Here is an 18,943-nt window from a genome sequence, read left to right as displayed (position 1 = left end):
GTTTCACCAATCACTTTATTGATAAGAATACTGCTTTAAAATATATGTAAGACAAATATCTTTACATTCCTGTACCATTAAAGCTACATTATTGTATATATTAAAGCTATCAAATAAATCTTTTTACACTTTAAAAATAACTATTAAACTGTATGTCTAAAATTGTGAATTTAATGTGAAATGTGACTGATTTATATAACTGAATATAAATCTGCAGCAGTAAATCTTACATTAATGTAAGGATCTGACAATCCAAGGGAAAGAAAATGAAGTAATCTGCCAGTAAGAAGTCCTCAAGCTGGGGGTCAGATCCTGTTCATAGAAACCATCTGGTTGGGACCCTCTAAGCCACACCAAACACAAATGATCTTTTAAAAAAATATCCTATTCATTAATGCATCACAGCTGCACTGAGTGTTACTTCATTTTTCCATGGCAACATCCTTTCTGTTTCAAGGATCATATTTCAGTTTTGGTAGCAACGCGTTCTTTTGCCAATACTGAACATACTTGTGCATTAAAGAGAAGGAATTATTACAAATTCTTGAAATAGAATCACCTCCTATTTTGATTATGTTAAGGGCTGTGCTTGCTATGCAACGCTCACTAATAACATACCAATGAAGCACAGCCAATTCTGTCTGAAAAAAATCAGAAAATGTAAGAAAAACATGACATTATATAATTTTATATAGCATTTTTAAAGTGCTTGACTTACATCATCTCAGTGATCTTTACAACAAACCTGTAATGCAAGCTTGAATTTCGATCTCTGTGTTATAAATAAAGAAATAGGTCTGAATCATATTTCAGCCAGTATTTGAACTAAAACTTCATAGCATATTTCATACTTTGAAATATGTTATGCCAGCTTCTTTTGTATGACATATGCTTGGTAAATGTACTCAATGAGAATTATATATTGTCAGAAGGAAACAATCTCAAAAAACCTCCACAAAAAGTTTAATATATTTCATATTATATTACATAATATTTATTACTTATTACAGTTCCTATACTAAATAGAAGCCAGGCAGCAGGGATGAGACTGGGATCCTTGGGACGAAGATGCCCTCCGGACTAACTGAGAGTATCAGCCTCTCCACATTTGACAAGGCCCTGAAAGCTAACAAATGTTTCCTAAGGGTGGTCCTCTGTGCTGATCAGTTTGTTTTTGCTTAGCCATGCTTCAAGAAGATATGCCATTATCACTGGGCAAGGACCCCACAAAGCCCAGCAATTAGCAGACACTAGCAGCTATAAGGCTGAGGTGAGAATGGTGGACAAGCCTTTAATATGATCCCACCCACCTACCCACCCACACACATGCTCAGCTCCGGCTTCATAGTGTTCCCACCAGGGCCTAACAGATGCTGCGGTATTTGATGAAACATCTTTCATCACGTAGAAAAAACAAGATTATAATCATTGGAATACTGACTGTGTTTCTACTTTTGAAGGTCCAGCAATCAGTGTGTAAAAGGAATAAACTAATCAAGCAGGCTATCAGACGCAGAAACGTGCCCTCTTTTTCACAAATACTTTTTAGCATCTTATATTGTGAAGGATGTAACTGTTGCTTTGGAAGCCAATCTTAGAAGAACAGTAAAGCATAAATAGCCTAAACAATTAAAATTCTGATGGGATATAGTGTACAATCAGATGGCATTTCAAAGACCAGATTAAGAGTAATAAGGCTGGTTTAGAATGGAATGCTAGCGATATATTGCAGAGAGAGGAATCAAGACACCAAACTGCCAAGCACATCAAAGGGATGAATCCTTAATATGGGCAAATCAGACAAGACGGTCAAAAGCTAGGAGATAAAACAATGCAAATAAGGGTTAATAGGAGCAGAGGAGGATGCAAGTAAGAACCAAGAAAAGGGATCAAAAGGTGAAATAATGAGTAACCTTTTGTGCACACAGGTCTGATGTCATGGGCCCTACATGCCTGCTAGTTCACGTACTCTAACATTCTTATTTTATTTATTTATTTCAAATTTGTATTCCGCCCTCCCCACAAGTGGGCTCAGGGCGGATAACAACATATCAAAATACAATTAAAATACAGTTAAAAATTCAAATTCATTAAAAACAACACATTTAAAACAAGATGGTGGACAGCCTTCACAGGGAGGGTTTTATACATCTCTTTTTTCCAGGCCGGCGGAGGCCCAGCCTCAGCCATATGCCTGGTGGAACAACTCTATCTTGCTGGCCTGGCGAAAAGATAGTATGTCCTGCCGGGCCCTGATTTCAGCAGACAGAGCATTCCATCAGGTGGGAGCCAGGACTGAAAAGGCCCTGGCTCTAGTCGAGGCTAGGCGGGCCTCCTTGGGGCCAGGCACCACCAACAGATGTTTGTCCCCTGATCGGAGTGTCATCTGGGGAATATATGGGGAGAGGCGGTCCCATAGATACGCTGGTCCCAGTCCGCACAGGGCCTTATATGTCAATACCTGAACCTTGAATCTGATCCGGTACTCCACTGGCAACCAATGCAGCTCGCGTAAGAATGGTGTTATATGCGCCTTATTTGGCACTCTCGTAATAACATGCACCACTGCATTTTGTACCAGCTGTAATCTCCGGGTCAGGCTCAAAGGCAGCCCTGTGTAGAGCGAGTTACAGTAATCTAGCCTAGAGATGACCGTTGCTTGGATCACTGTAGTTAAGTCATGGGTTGACAGGTAAGGGACACGTTGCCTGGTCTGCCGCAGATGGAAAAAAGAGGACCTGACAACTGCTGTGACCTGTGCCTCCATTTTCAGGGAGGCATCCAAGATCACCCCCAGGCTCTACTGGAAAAGTCAGAAACAGGAAGAAAATACGAATCTAAAACCTATGAAAAACAGGAAGCAAGAAGACCAACAAAAGCAAGATTCAAGTAAGAGAAGAAATCTTGCTGAAGGGTACCAGGATAGTTATTTGGTTGGCACTCAATGTATTATTACTCATGATTTACTCATTTGGTTGAAATGTGGATGCCTTGTTATTCTCGTTGAAACTGAGCATTAACAACCAATTAAAAATAATTGTGTTTATGTTTCTTCATGATTTTAGCAACTATTAATATCAAGAACACATGAAAAGTGAATTCTTTCCTCCCCCACCTTATAGTTGCCAAAAGACACTGTGCAAAGCTTACACTGAACCCTTCAATGACTACAGAGGAAAAAAAGAAAAGAAAAAACATATTACAGTTCTGTATGGAAGTGTTTTTCATTGACATCATAACAGCTTAGAGGAAACACAGTTAAATGAGCTGTTATGTACAATACTATCATGAGCAAAAGGGGTCAAAGCTAAGTAAATACCAGCTTTGGTTCCAAAAATAAACTTTCCAGGTGTTTTTGTTCTAAACACTAACTTCAAATAAAAGGAATTAATCATTTCATGGTTTTGAATCATGAAGAAGATCTGATTTATCTGTTGACAACTGAGGATTATTATTTTTTTACTATATTTGTCCTCTTAAGATATCTATGTCATGTCAATCTGTACCCAAATATTGGTGCCAAAGCAGATTCTAAAGACTTTAGATCGCAGTTATAGAGCTTTCTCTGAGACCCTCAGAAGTCTCACTGACTACAATGGACAGACAAAGCTTTTTAAGTAGTTTCAGGTTTGCATTTCTATATTTAGGAACTGACAATGGAACTCAGAGATTGCTATGCCATTTTTGAAACAGAACGCACATTACATAAAAGGATGGCAGAGATGTGACACTGGTTCCCCAATAATGACAGCAAATTGGAAGATAGCTTTGGGAATACCCATATCCTCCCTACGACTGCCCCCTCCCCACTTTAGCCCCAGCAAAATCCCTGCTCAACAGCAGTTTTGCAGCACAGTAGTATCAGCGGGAACTATAGATAAAGCTTATCAGCGTTCAAAATCATAATTTAAAGTGGGTTTCAGAAATCCTATTATACTTAATCATGGTTAACACCTCTATTGATTAACTGCTTGGCTGTAGTTAAAATAGGAAGGGAGATTTTGTCCAAGGATGCAAGAAACAGCAAGGAGGCAGTATGAGATTCTTAATCTGGCTACCGAAATGCTAACCATAGGAAGCCAAGTGTTGCATCCTTTTACACTGCACAAATTTTGTTAACCTGAATGGGCCAGAGATGTAACCTAAGCCATAGCTTGATCTTGAAGGCACAGTTGAGTGTGACACTCTTACCTCGCAGGGGTGGGTCCAGTTACTAGACCTGGTGGCAAATGCATTCTTCCATCTTCATTTGTACCACAAACTTTCCTCTTACCTAAAGATTGCCAATGCAGTTATACTGATCCAAACAACAGTAACCCCAAAACTTTATTATTGGGACACATTTTAATTCAGGTTGCCCTTGAAATCAATTCAAAACATCATATGGTGAAGAACACAGCTGCCCATTTATTATCAGAAGCCAGCCTAAGGGAACATATTACTCCCATGTGACGATCACTGTAGTGGTTACTCATGTTTACAGATTCAACTCAGGATGTTGGTGCTTACTTTTAAAGCGCTTCACAACTCGGGACCCACATACTGGAGGACTGCCACTCTCAATATGAGCCTGTACAGCAACTGCACTTTGTACAGCAACTCCACTTTGCACCAGCATTTAAGTAGCTGTTAAGTAGTTGTTCTCTGGCATATTTTGACTCCACAAATGCTCCTTAATAGGTTTTTTGAGTGGCCACCCCAGGCCTAAGGATCCCTTTCCTGGATGAATGAAGGCAGACTAACAGTGCAGTCCTGAGGGTGGTGGAGGAAAGTGCACAGGGAGAGAACTGAGGCTTATACAGCGTAAATGGCACTTATGTGGGCCATTTGATGGGCTGCTGCCCAAGGCACGCTACTCCTGACAGGTTGCCACCAGCAGGCACGCTTGGCAGCTGGAGGCATAAGTACAGTGCAAGTCCCTGTGCTGGTGCCAGAGAGAGGGGGGGCAGCTGCAAGTTATTCAGCTTCCAAAGCTGCCCCAGGCTTAGGAACAGCCCCTGCAGCGGCAGAAAGTTACGCCATGAAAAAAGACAATGTAGCCCAAAGGCGCCCATTAACCAGAAAAATGCAAGCCCCCTTCTCAGCACCCAGCCCCACCTACGTGGCCTGACAGGACATAGGATGGCAACTACCCAAGGGACCAATCAGCATGTGCCCCCATGGTGTATGAGCCTTCCTCCCCATGCCCAATCACCTCCCTAAGCACCCTACATAACCTTCGGCTGCACAGCCCATGAACCCAGGTAAGTAGTGAGGCAGCCAGAAGCTCAGCCCAACAGCCCCCTGCCGTGGGGACTTAGAGCACAAGGCGGGAGAGTGGGCACTCACGGTGGCAGGCCACAAGTGAATTGGGGGGACTTAGTGGAAAATAGGGCGTACTTTGCACTCGCTCAAGGGAAGAAGAGCAAAGTCCAGAATGTCTGACTAACAACAACCATCAAAATCCTCTCACAGGCTATCTGACTCCGGAATCCTGGCTTGGGAAGGGATGAGGAAGCACTGACAGGTAAGAAGGAGCTAGGTCAGCGACTACTCTGGATCATTGATTTGTGCCAACTGCCCTCCTCACCTGAACCCTCCTGAACACCAGCCTTTGCAGGTGAGGCTCGCCAGTGGAGGGTCAGTGGCAGTGCCTGCATGCCATGGAGGCAGTTGCCCAGAAAACTGCTCATTACTCAGCTATTAAGGGGGCACCAGCTACCCATCTGGGAGCTCTGTTCAGACCCTCAGCCGGGTCCTCTCCCAACAGAGAAGGAAGTGCTGCAGGAGGTTGGGTAGACTGGGTGTTTGTAACTCCCTGTTGATGGAAAGTGCTCAGCCCCTTGACTTTCTTCCTCACAGGATAAGACCATCCCAAAGCAGAGCGCTTTCTCAGCAGAGGGTCAAGCACTATCTGGTTGCAGGCTGCACCTGTGACATTGGAGCTGCTACCTGCCACCACTGCCCCCAACCATGGACACCCTCCTAGAACGTTGCAGACTGGGCTTGACCTTGGATCGGGCTGGGTCCCTTGCCATACATGTGTCTGTTTCCCTTGCAGGTAGGTTGCAACTTGTTCGGGGGGCCAAGAAACATGGCTGTTCCAGCCCCCGGTGATCTTCCACGAGTGGCATTCATGCCCAGCCCAGGGAGCAGTTCCCCAAGGCAGCCTGCATGTGAGGGCAGGACAAGGGATGGATTTTGAGGCTCTGACTGCTACGTAAACTGCCTTTGCTCCCTTTCCAGCCAAGGGACATTGGCAAGATACATGCCCAGAGAACCTCTTCACCTTTTCCAGTTTAATAAAATATGTTTTGAAAAACAACAAATTGCCTGTCTGTTTGCTTGCTTGCCTGACAATGACAACCGTCTCCCCACCAACTTCCCGTAGGAATGTCCACTTTAGTTCAAAGGACTACTTTTTCAGCGTGAACCTTCAGAAAAGAGGGCTCGCAGGACAAGGCAGCCAACTCCCCCACCCTCCTGGCTGAAGTGATGGCCACCAAAAAAACCACCTTCATAGAAAGTAAACGTAAAGGGCATGTAGCTAATGGTTCGAAAGGCTTGGACATGAGCCTGGTCAATACTAAAGGCAACAACCATTGAGGGACAATTGCCTTAACAGGAGGGAACAAATTGTTTAAACCCTTCAAAAATAGTTTCACAGTGTGATGATAAAATACCATTTTGCGATCTATTGGAGGATGAAAAGCAGAAACAGCTGCCAGATACACTTTTACTGACGAGTTGGATAAACCATGTTGTTTTAAGCCCCAAAGAAAATCTAACACTTTGGGAAGGGTGGAGGTGAAGGGGTCTAAACTCCATTCCCTATACCAACTAGTAAACCTCTGCCATTTGAAAGCATAAGATTGGCGAGTGGACAACCTCCTCGCATTTTGCAACACATGAGTCACATCAGAAGAAAAACTTAACCCTGAGAGATCAGCCAGGCTGTCAGTTTGAGTTTCTCTATCCTGTGGTGGAAAATTCCTCTCCACAGTAAAAGGTCTGGTTCCCCCGGAAATTTGTGCATCTGTGTAATCTCAGCAAAGCATGGAACCACGGTTGGCACAGCCAAGGGATATGAACCACTTGCAACCACATCGAATGATCCATTGCCCAATTCCAGATTCTCACTGCCTCCTTGCATAGAGTCACAGATGCTGTGCCTCCCTGCTTGTTTAAGTAAAACATAGTTGTTGTATTGTCCGTGAGAATCTGGATGGTTCTGTTCTTCACAATATCTGAAAAGGAAATTAATACATAGAACACAGCCCTCAGTTCCAGCAAGTTAATATGTTCTCTACGTTCAGATTCACCCCACACGCCATGAGTGTAAGAACCCTCACAATGGGCTCCTCAACCTAAATTGGAAGCATCCGTCATGACTAATATCTGCAGGTGTTTACAGCCAAATTGAGTCCCTTTGAAAAGATTTGCATCAACCAACCACCAGTCTAAAGAACAGACAACTTCTCTGGGGGCATTAAATCTCTTATGTTGAGGACCCCTCTCAGGGGAAAAAACTGAGATGAACCAGAGCTGAAAAGAGCGCATATGAAGCCTAGTCAACGGTACTACAGCCGTGGTAGAGGCCAAACAACTTAACAAGGTTTAGAAGAAATGAGCCAACTGGGGAACCGGCATCTCTTAAGCTTCCTAAGCTTAAGCTTCCTAACAAGAGTCTTGATCTTCACGGCCCTGTCCTGGGGAAGAAAACCTGCATTCTTTGTACCATCTAAAGTGGTACCTATAAACTTTAGAAGGGGTAAGTTTGGACTTCTTTTGATTAACAAACAACCCTAGATGGAGACAAGTGGACAAGATAATCGACACTTGTCTCGTTACATCGTGTCATGGTCAGGGCTAGGGTTCCCACTTGGGCGGGTGCTGGGCTGAGCAGAAGGCAGAGAGCAAGAGTCCGAAACACACTGAGGTCAAGAGCTGGAGAGTCTGTCCATCAGGGGGGCAAGCAGAGGAGAGTCAGAAAGCCGAACAGAGGTCTGAAAGCCAAGTCGTCAGTTTCAAACGGAGACAGGAAAGAGGTGGTCGGGGAGGGAGCCGAGGTCAGGACACAGGAAATCTATCCGAGCAAAGGCAGGATACAAGGTGAGCTGCTGAGCGCAAGGAGTGGTGAACAAAGTTGCTCCCACTCTGGGCTCTGCCCAGCATTTCCATTATAAAGTCAGGGCAGCATAAGAGGGCCAGGTGTTTCTCCTTCGCTTGATTGCCCCGCCTCATCTTCGGCAGTCAGTTCCGCCCGTCCCTGTGCTTGCAGGTGTGCGCTCCTCCTCCGTTCCCACACCGCCTCTCTTGCTCAAGCCTTCTGCCTTGCTGCTGGCTCGCAAGGCTTGGTTCTCCGAGGCGCCGGTTCCCTCTCCTCTCTGCGCTCCCCCTCACCTCCACTATTCTGCGCTGAGGGGCCGGGTTGCTGGTCGCCATCTGGTGCTTCAGGGGCTGTGGGTGAGTCTCCTGCTGGCTCTTCCAGCCCCTCGGAGGAGGAGAAGGAATCATCTGCAGGTAGAGAGCCCAGCTGGCGCGGGTCTCTGACACATCCTCAGCTGAATGCCCGACGAGTAACCAATCATCTAGGTAAGGAAAAATACAACATCCCTGGACTACTACCACTGCCATACACTTAGTGAAGACCTGAGGGGCCGAAGATAATCCAAAAGGGAGAACCCTATATTGAAAAACACGTTTCCCATACGAGAAATGAAGGAACTTCTTATGGTCCTGAAAGACAGAGATGTGAAAATAGGCATCTTTCAGGTCCAACACCGCAAACCAGGCATCAGAGGGCAATAGGGTGAGGACCGCCTGCAGAGTAATCATCTTAAATTTAAGAACCCTAATGAATTTATTGAGAGTACAAAGGTCTAGTATGGGTCTAAGACCCCCATCCTTCTTTTCCACCAGAAAAGGGTTAGAATAAAAGCCTAAGAACTTATCCTGGTCAGTAACTTCCTCAATAGCCCCTTTATTTAAAAGGGCAGACAGCTCTGTCAATATCCCTGTTTGAGACATCTCAGAAGAAAACACAGGGAGTCGTAAGGTAACTGCAAAAACTTAACTTTATAACCAAACTGAACTATTTTTTGAACCCAAACATCAGAGGTGATAGAACACCATTCTGCAAAGAAAGCACTCAACCTGACCCCAAAAACTAGGTCAGAGTTCTGTAATTGTCAAAATTGCTTATGGGGCTGAAGCTGGTCCTTGGTATGCTGATGTTGCACGCCATTCTTGGCCTTCTAATTTGGTCCTAAAGGAGGACTGTGGGCTCTGATAAACTTGCTGGTTCCAGTAAGCGTACCCATGAATCGCTGCTGTCAACCTCTCTGAAACTATCTATAGTGCGAGCGTGATGCACTCTGATGTTGGTGTTGTGGAAGCACCCCATAGGAACGAGCAGTTAGCTTGTCCGTCCGTTTCTTCAAGAGGTACTCATCCGTTTTGTTGGAGAACAGGGTGGTACTCTCAAATGGGAGATGCTCCACTTTCTTCTTTGTGTCAGCCGGAAGGGCTGTGGTTCTCAACCAGGTGTACCGGTGAAGGACCACCACTGATAGCAAAGATCTGGTGGAGGGGAGTTGATATGTAGCCATCATTGCAGAGTAATTAGTGATTTTTACTTCAAACGCCACAGAGGTATAGAATTTACGCCCCATCACATCTAGCCTTTTACTTTCCTTATCCAAGGGGACAGATAGAGATCCCTGTTTTGGCTTTGATTGCATCTCCTCTGTCACCAAGGATGATAATGGAGGATGAATCGACAAAAAGGGGCAGAGGTCATCTGTCACTCGATAGAGATTTTCAACCTTCCGATTCGTGGCAGGAGTCAATGCCAGTTTTAACTTCAGATCCGTCAGTAGCTTCACAAAACCTTCAATGACAAGGAAGGAAATAGCAGGAGTAGATCCAGAGTAGATATACTGTAGGATCTTATCGGTGAACTTCGGTTCCGCAGAAGACACTTCGATTTCAAAAGCCTTAGCCATGCATTGGAGCAGTTCATTATAAGCCCAGAAGTCATCTGTAGGAGATGCATCCTCCATAGGGTCAATCTCTCCATCCAGAGAATCCGACAGGGGAGAATCACCAGACCTGAAACGCTCGACATCAGGTTCTGAAGGGTGCGGGGTTCATCCTGAATCCACATAGGAATGGGCCCTTACGGAGGGAGATATAGACTCTCTTCTATAATGGAGATCCGAGTAATAAGAATCCTCTCTGTAGAAGCGACTGGGAACCGGTTTCTCAGGCATATCGTATTCCCTCGAGTAACTTCTCCCAGAATAAGGGCTCATCTGGTGTCCAGAATGCTCTCTCCGACTATGGGACGAGCGAGAGGACCAAGAGTCTTGACACAATGATCGAGGTTGTCTCGATGGAGTGGGGGGCTTGTCTACAAGGATCACATCCTCCTTATAACTACTTCTGGAACGAGGGGCACTATGCAATGACAGATGGTCCCCTGAACCGTTGCGCCTCTCTCCGAGGAGTTCAAAACCGTTCCCCTCTGATGTTTCAGGAGGGTTCTGGGCAGAGAGAACACCTTCTAGTATAGCTTTATCCTGCTTAGAAGACTGGTGTTTCCTCTTCTTTCCCCCATCTGTATGGGCCGGTCCCGAACTTGATATCGGATCCGACGATGTCAGAACCCGGGCAGAATCTCCCTGTTGGAGTGGTGAAGGTCAGTCCGAGATGGCAATTGGATCCGACGGTGTTCCACTTCAGGGATTCTTCGAAACGGAGGCTCTCACAGGAACGTCTTCTCTACGGCTCCGAGGGGACGCAGTGACCACTGTCGACATCAAAGGCATCTGAGGAATCTTCGAACCCGATGGAGTTGGAGCCAATGCGGTCAGAGTCGGTTCTGAGGCAGGACGGACCGAGGTCGGTGTCAAATCTGGAGGTGGTCTAGACTCCAAGCGGGCTGGAGAAGAGTGGGAATGTGGTGTTTTCGAGCCCGTAGAGGTGGGAACAGATCGGGTAACGGAACCGGGCGAGGCAGTAAATTGTGCCTTAGCCACTGGATCAGTTGCCTCCATGGCACACTTCCAAAGGGACGCTTGTAATCTACCCACCTGCTCAGTCCTGGCCTTCGAGGTGAAGGTGCAGCAATGCTTACAAGCTTACACATTATGAATCTCGCCTAGACAGTAAAGGCAACTAGAATGCCCATCCGAGCTTGTCATTTCCCTGTCGCAAGCCACACATCGCTTGCAAAGAGCGGGTTCCAACATTGCTGATGAAGTTCAGATGGACAGATAGAGCTATGAACCTCTTTCATCGGTGGCAAAAGAGGACCCGAGGGTATGTCAGGGGTGCCCCGCCTCTTAGGGAGCTGTTTTCGGTGGGAAAGATGGATGCGCATGCGCACTGAGAGGCGAGGGCACCCCCTGGAGGTATTGAGCTATAAAAATCTCTGGAATCAGCAGGCCTGCGCATGCGCAGTCCCATGTGGGACTGCACAGGAAGACCGTCGATGAACCAAAATTAAGTATTTTAATCTGAATACTGAACCAAACTGCACACCCCTACTGCCCATAATGTAACACTGAAAACAGGAAGGAAAAAAGAAAGGGAACCAAGTCACATACTCATATTGGATATCTTACCTGAAGTGTAAGGCGCTTGACTGCATTCCACACAACTCCAATAAATTCTTTCATTCTTTCCTCAGGACTTTTGTTGCAGCTTTCAGAAGAGCTCAGCATGGCTTTCACTGGAACTGATAAAGGCCGAGATTCTTTATAAAAAAAAAAATGGTAAACCAATCTTCTTGAATGCATTATACTTTCTTTAAGCGCACCAATCAAGCTAAAATCAGTTGTGAGTGACTAAATTCAGTGAAAACAAGTGATAACTAACAAATGAACACAACAGAAAATACAGAATTATGATATTCCGATACTGCTTTTCATTTACAAAGTTGTTTTACTCCAACAAATTCTTACAAAATATTCAAGAAGTAAAAATGAGACATCATCTTAAATTAGCCAGAGAAATTGCATCAGCAGTGGTATCTCATTCAATATTTTCAGCAATCAAATTATGGGGATCCCACAGATTTTGCTTATGCCAAATTTCCAACCTAAATATTCTTAAATTTATACAACGGTATCCTTTTTCAGGACCATAATAAACTGATGGCTCCTGCCCAATATAAATGAAAACCCTTACAGCTGTGAAGTGCCTTCAACAAATAATGGCAATTTCATTGTGAAAATGTCAATCCTTTTCCTGTTGTTCTGGATTACTCTGGTAAAGCCTGATTCAGATATAGGTATGCACGTAAGAAGCCCTAGGTATCTATTTAGCTTTCCCTGTATCAGATCATTTAATTCCCGGCAAAAGATACACCTCAACAATATTTGTTATGGGTATAGTATACAATAATACTATTAGATAATCCTTGCTTCCATTTTATCCTTTTATTACAACATAAATATTTGAATATTAACATTGATCAACTCAAAAGAAAATTATACCATTACACCAAAATTATATTATCCACTCCTACTACACAGAGAAGTAAATAAAGAAATTACATGAGTCCATTAAAATATCTCACACAAGGTTAAGAACATAAGAACATAAGCAAAGCCATGTTGGATCAGGCCAGTGGCCCATCCAGTCCAACATTCTGTCACACACAGTGGCTAGAAATCCAGTGCCATCTAAAGGACTGTCAGTGAGGCCAGGACACCAGAAGCCCTCCCACTGCCTTCCTTCCAGCACCAAGACAACAGAGCACCACCTCCCCACAAAGAGAATACCATCTATCTCCTGTGGCTAATAGCCACTGATGGACCTCTGCTCCATATATTTGTCCAGTCCCCTCTTGAAGCTGGCAATGCTTGTAGCTGCCACCACCTCCTGTGGCAACGAATTCCATGTGTTTATCACCCTTTGTGTAAAGTAGTATTTTCTTCTATCTGTTCTAACCCGACTGCTCAATAATTTCATAGAGTGCCCACGAGTTCTTGTATTGTGAGAAAGGGAGAAAAACACATCTTTCTCGACCTTCTCTAACCCGTGCATTATCTTGTAAACCTCTATCATGTCTCCCCTCAGTCGTCTTTTCTCCAGGCTAAAGAGCCCCAAGCGCCTCAATCTTTCCTCATAGGGAAAGTGTTCCAACCCTTTAATCATTTTAGTTGCCCTTCTCTGTACTTTTTCCAGTGCTATGATATCTTTTTTAAGGTGTGGCGACCAGAACTGTACACAGTACTCCAAATGAGGCCTCACCATCGATTTATACAGAGGCATTATGATACCGGCTGATTTGTTTTCAATCCCTTTCCTAATAACCCCTAGCATAGCATTAGCTTTTTTTATGGCAGTCGCACACTGTGCTGACGTTTTTAGTGAGTTATCTATCATGACTCCAAGATCTCTCTCTTGGTCAGTCTCCGCCAGTTCAGACCCCATCAACTTGTATTTATATTTTGGATTTTTGGTTCCAATGTGCATTACTTTGCACTTGGCTACATTGAACCTCATTTGCCACATGGATGCCCACTCTTCTAGCCTCGACAGATCCCTTTGGAGTGCCTCACAATCCTCTCTGGCTTTCACCACCCTGAACAATTTCGTGTCATCTGCAAATTTAGCCACTTCACTGCTTAATCCCAATTCCAAATCATTAATAAACAAGTTAAAAAGCATTGGACCCAATACCGACCCCTGTGGCACCCCACTGCTCACCACCCTCCACTGTGAGAAGTGCCCGTTTATACTCACTCTCTGTTTCCTATTAATTAGCCAGTTTTCGATCCACAAGAGGACTTGGCCCTTTATCCCATAGCTACTGAGCTTACTTAGGAGCCTTTGATGAGGAACTTTGTCAAAAGCTTTCTGGAAGTTACACAGGGAACAAGCAAGAAACCTCTTCTAAGACAAAGCTCCTAATCAATTCAGACTCCCATATTTATAGGTTTTTAAAATCATCTTTCAACAACAGCTAGCTGTCCCACTTGATAAAGTCACACATTCTTGGCTAACTAATTATCTTATAACTTCCTAAGGTGTGATAAGGTCACACCATACAAAGTTATTTCTACTTTAATATCTTCTTAAAACATAAAAAACTGTTCATTTTTGCAACTTTTAATTACAACAAATAATATTTTAAAATAGCTTACAAGTTTCTCATGCATGTGAATATCTGTTGGCCATCATCCGTTACACCCCATCTTTGAACTGTATCTCCGCTTTTTTCAAGTTGGACACTATTGCCATTCTCAGATATTTCTTCTATGTGAGGCCCAATGTATATTATCCCTTGATAACAGTTAGATTGTTTCTAATCTTCAAAAGGCCATGTTATTGTGTTACTCCTTTGTTTCTTACCCCTCTTCAAGGTTATTTAGCATGTTTAGCTGAGAGACTAAGCCAACTCTGTTCCTAACTTGGAGAAACATCCTCCATGAGCTTTTTGGTCAAGACCAGCATACATTTATTTGTATTCCTAACCATATCCATGACATGTGGTAGTTAGATCAGTTAGAAGCTGCTTTATACAAAAGCTGTATTATTTGGCCAATATAACCTTTTCTTTCTTACAAAGTAATTTATTTCTGAGTTACCTATTAGTTTTTAAAATTATTCTTGACCATGCTCTATTCTTATTGAAATAATTTAGTCATTTAAACTATTTATCATGTTGGTTAAGGGCTGACTATCAATTAGGTGCCTGAATTGGTAATGCTTGGCTACATTCAAAAGATTTGGCCATTCTGGAACAATATCCCTACTAAGATCCATCCAAGGTTTCCTTTGTAGTACAGGTGATGATACTATGAGAAGGAGAACTTAGATAAAACTTTAAAATTAGGGGTGGGGGGAAATAGGGTGTTCATTATCTTCTACTGCTAAAATTCCTCTACCCATTGGGAACTCTTTTAGAGCCAACATTAACTCTCAAGTTAATAGATATTCATCCTTGGATATTCAGTTGAACCCTGTATGTACCTTAGAACTCATATTTTCATCATAAGTCACCCAATCAGAGTAGTAAATTTATTACTTATTTATTAACAACATTTCTACCCAGCTTTAGTCTACTTGAGTCAGTGTTTCCAGTCAGCTGTGAAGTTTTAATTTGAGAGGGCTATGGTTGAACACACCTGTTGCCTGCAGAAGGTCCTAGGTTTAATCGTCATCTGCAGATAAAAGGATCAGTTCGTTGGTGGTAGGAAAGCTCTCTCCTGAAACATGGGAGAGTGACTACTAGTCAGAGTAGACCAATAATAGCCCAATGGTATGTTCAGGTGTTTTATGATTGCTAGTATGCAGGCTTGTGAGTTTGGGATTATTTTCAGGAGTACTATCAGAATGCAAAAATGTGCAAGGAAGAAGTCTCTTCTCTCTCCAAAACTTTGGAAAACATCAGATTTAAACAAATATATTATATCTTTGATAACCTACTCAATCAATATTATTAGCTTTTATAGAGTTCTATATATCAGACATACACAAGCAACACTTTCATTTAAGTAAAAAAAAATCATTTATTAATTTAAATACAGATGTCAATTATTCATTTCTCAGCCTGCCAAAGTCTTGTGTTCCAAAACTAATTTTAGTAATTTTCTAAATTTAGATTCTAGCACTGTCTGCTTGCTGGATTAAAAACAAACAAAAAGGATAATTGCCTAACAGAATTGGTTGGAGTTCCTGGAGAGTTTTCAGACAATTATTAATGTTTGCTCCTTAATAGCTTTCTCAATGCCTCTCCCATCCCCCCTTCTCCTACCTGTCAATTTACAATTTTATATAGTTCTATCCATCTATGATATAATTACCCTCCCCTTGCAGCTGTATGCCACTTTCCCATTGCTTCAAGTTCTTAACTAACAAGAAAGGCTTCTGACCTCTCCAACCACATCTCATTTTCTTGCTCCTCTTTTCAGTCACTCTTTTTCAAGTAAGGAAAAGAGAAGAAGCAAGGAGGACCCTGCTAGCTGGCCTACAACAGCTGAGCAAAATATGACTGAGTTTATTCTCCTCTGCTCACAGATATTCAAGGTCAGGGAAAGGGCCCAGAAAGTGTCCAGAAAATATGAGCCAAATGGTTCTTGCCCTTTAGCCCTTATAGCCTGACCACTGTAACCTAGATCAGGCCTCCCTCCTTGGATCCCTGTTAGGGAGAAATGCAAGATATATATAATCAAATAAATTAAATACTATTGGCATTATCATTCCAGTGTTTCACAATTCTGTTTGTAAAGGCACCTTCTCCTCCTCTTCTAAATCACTACATCTAAATCTACTTCTGCAAAGTAGGCCTTCCTGGCCCACAAGATATAGTGCAAACACAACCAGTTTCTTAACCACAAGAAGACCGCAAGTGTGGATGTCTTGTTCCTTCTCCTCGCCTCTTCGGTTAAGCACTACCATTAGTATCAGTGTTAAATCATAGTTAAACACTAACTAGGGTTCCCTTCAATCATGAACAGAGGTGTTTGGGGTTTTTGTTGTTGTTTTGCTGATTTCAGGTTACCACAGATCAATTTTTGTGTTTGCAAATAAATCACAACGAAACTTAACTGCACAACACAATTCAGTATACATCAAAATATACACTAGACCACCACATATGTTGGTAAACATACACATGATTGTATCTTGTGGTGTATGTCTCCATAATGTTCAATAACCCACAACAATAGCATTTCTTTCAATGAATGAATGAACATAACTGTTCTTGAAACAGAACACATTTAGTGGTGTTCCTTTAAAAAAAAAATTTTTTTTTTCACCAAAAAAAGACATATCAACAAGACTCGTAGTTAGTGGCGTTCCTAATGAAATTTAGCTGGATAACTTTGCACCCGCAATAATGTACACAGACTGGAGTACAAATTATCCCAAGGAAATGATAAATGGTAAGTAATTTTCCTTTGAAAATATCATGCAGAGGATTGGTATTATCAATGTATTATAAAGGTAAAGTGAAAGAGGCATTAATGGTTTTTTTTGTAAGGACAGTTACCTGGGATAGGTACTTGCCCCTGATGTCTAGGACATTAATCTGGATTTGAAACCAACATTAAATTGTTATGGCTACCAATTTATGGTCACTAAATAGAGGATGAGTCACAAAGCAGCATGTTGACACTCCTTCTCCCCTCTTGAAAATGTTTCTGTTCCTCTTATGTTAAAATCATTATCACTGGATTCTCAGATTAGTAGGGTTATGATTTCTTTATGAACAAAAACAAACTTTAATATACTCTCTCTTGAATGTAATAGTTCCTCAGTGACAGTTCCTCTGCCATATGTAGGCAGCAGAGTACACATGCTAACAACAACAACAACAACTGCACTTATAAACCGCTCTTCTAGACAAATTAGTGCCCCACTCAGGGCAGTGAACAAAGTCAGTGTTATTTCCCTACAATACAGCTGGGGCTGAGAGGAGTGTCTTACCCAAGGTCACCTACTGAGCTCATGGCAGCAGTGGGATTCGAACAGCAGAGAACTATTTGATAGTATGGGGCATACAAAGGTACTGAAGGTGTTTACCTCTCATATCTCTTGCATGGGAGACAAGTACTATCCTGTCTTCCTCATAGATGGCCTAAAACAATGTACATAAACCAGTAAGCGAATAAACGGGCAACTGAGGGTTGCAGCATTAGAACTAGGATGATTACTATACCTCTTCTTTGTAGATTTCTGTTATTTCATTTTAAGAATGAACAATGAAATCGTCAACAGAAAAGAAAACAGCATTTTCAAAAATCTCCTACAACATTCCAAAGCTCTGCTTAGCATTCAGTAATGGAAACATAGGACTGAGGAACATTTTGGAAGGGGTAAGTCTTGACCCAAGATGACATAACCTTTTGGCTATTTCCAAACAGAAAAGGGATAAAGAAATGTCAACTGCGAAAAAAACTGAGAATACTGAAGAAGCAAGGCCATTTATTTTGAGTGCAAGGGCAAGAGCTGTTTGTGTTTGTAAAACACTGGGCATTCATCATTTCCCAAATAAACATACTTTTTCCCATCCTTTATTTCTATCAAACATCCAGCTGCCATTAGCTCCTAAAATGTTCTAACTAGAGAGCAATTTTAGCTTCCAGTTCAAAAAGTTGCTTCCACAGATCACATGTACAGACCTGTTTCTAGAAGTACTGATAAGGAGCAACAGAAGTTTCATTAACCAAGGCAAAGAACCCAAAGCTTATAATAATATACAACAGCTGACAAACCAAACCATGAGTGAATCAGACTTACTTATTTATGCTATTCATTAACTACAAGTTCCACTCTATGGAATTATTTTATAGTACAACTAAATTTTACAGCACAACAAGGTTAAGCTGGAAAGAGAAATTATACTATTACAAAGGGAAAGATTTTTTTATATATCTGTGCTTAGAAAAAAATCCTTCATTACATAGTTTCACTAAATAACTAGAAATTAGGCCATCCATATCTATGGTTAATTTAAGAGAGAGAGTTTTGTTTCAGAAGATGACAGCAAATTCACGTGACTTGCTACAATATTTTGTCTTCATTCAATCAAAAAAGTTGAGTGTTAAGTTCTAGCAACAGTGCATTGAATATAGAGCTGGGCCAAAATTCTGTTGCTCAAACTTCTCCATCCATCTGCATATCGGTGCACAAGGGTCTTTCCTGGGACATAAAGGAGATGAAGCTGCTATCTGCCATCTGAGTACTACTACAACAGTTATGTTTCCTCAGTGACAGGACAGGGTGCACTGGAAAGTTCTCCCATAAGTAAGAAAAATTACAGGAATCTCACTAATCTAAATGCAGGTACATAACTTGTGTTTCTGGACCATTTGAGTTACAGGAGATCTCAATTTAGCAACAATGGTACTAGATGTATTGTCGAAGGCTTTCACGGCCGGAGAACGATGGTTGTTGGGGGTTTTCCGGGCTGTATTGCCGTGGTCTTGGCATTGTAGTTCCT

At 42.5% G+C, this 18,943-nt stretch overlaps 1 protein-coding gene across 1 annotated transcript in view; it reads right to left on the bottom strand.

The window, feature by feature from the left end:
* Nucleotides 1–18,943, bottom strand: part of VPS13B (vacuolar protein sorting 13 homolog B) — a 553,219-nt gene that overhangs the window by 290,985 nt on the left and 243,291 nt on the right. Inside the window, exon 22 of the mRNA XM_054984385.1 lies at nucleotides 11,610–11,740. Coding sequence (XP_054840360.1) covers nucleotides 11,610–11,740 — 131 coding nt within the window. The remainder of the gene's footprint in view (nucleotides 1–11,609; nucleotides 11,741–18,943) is intronic.

Source organism: Eublepharis macularius, chromosome 7 (assembly GCF_028583425.1).
Source record: "Eublepharis macularius isolate TG4126 chromosome 7, MPM_Emac_v1.0, whole genome shotgun sequence".
NCBI classification, from domain to species: Eukaryota; Metazoa; Chordata; class Lepidosauria; order Squamata; family Eublepharidae; genus Eublepharis; species Eublepharis macularius.
The sequence above is the reverse complement of the archived record's forward strand: the minus strand, read 5'-3'. Positions and strand labels throughout refer to the sequence as shown.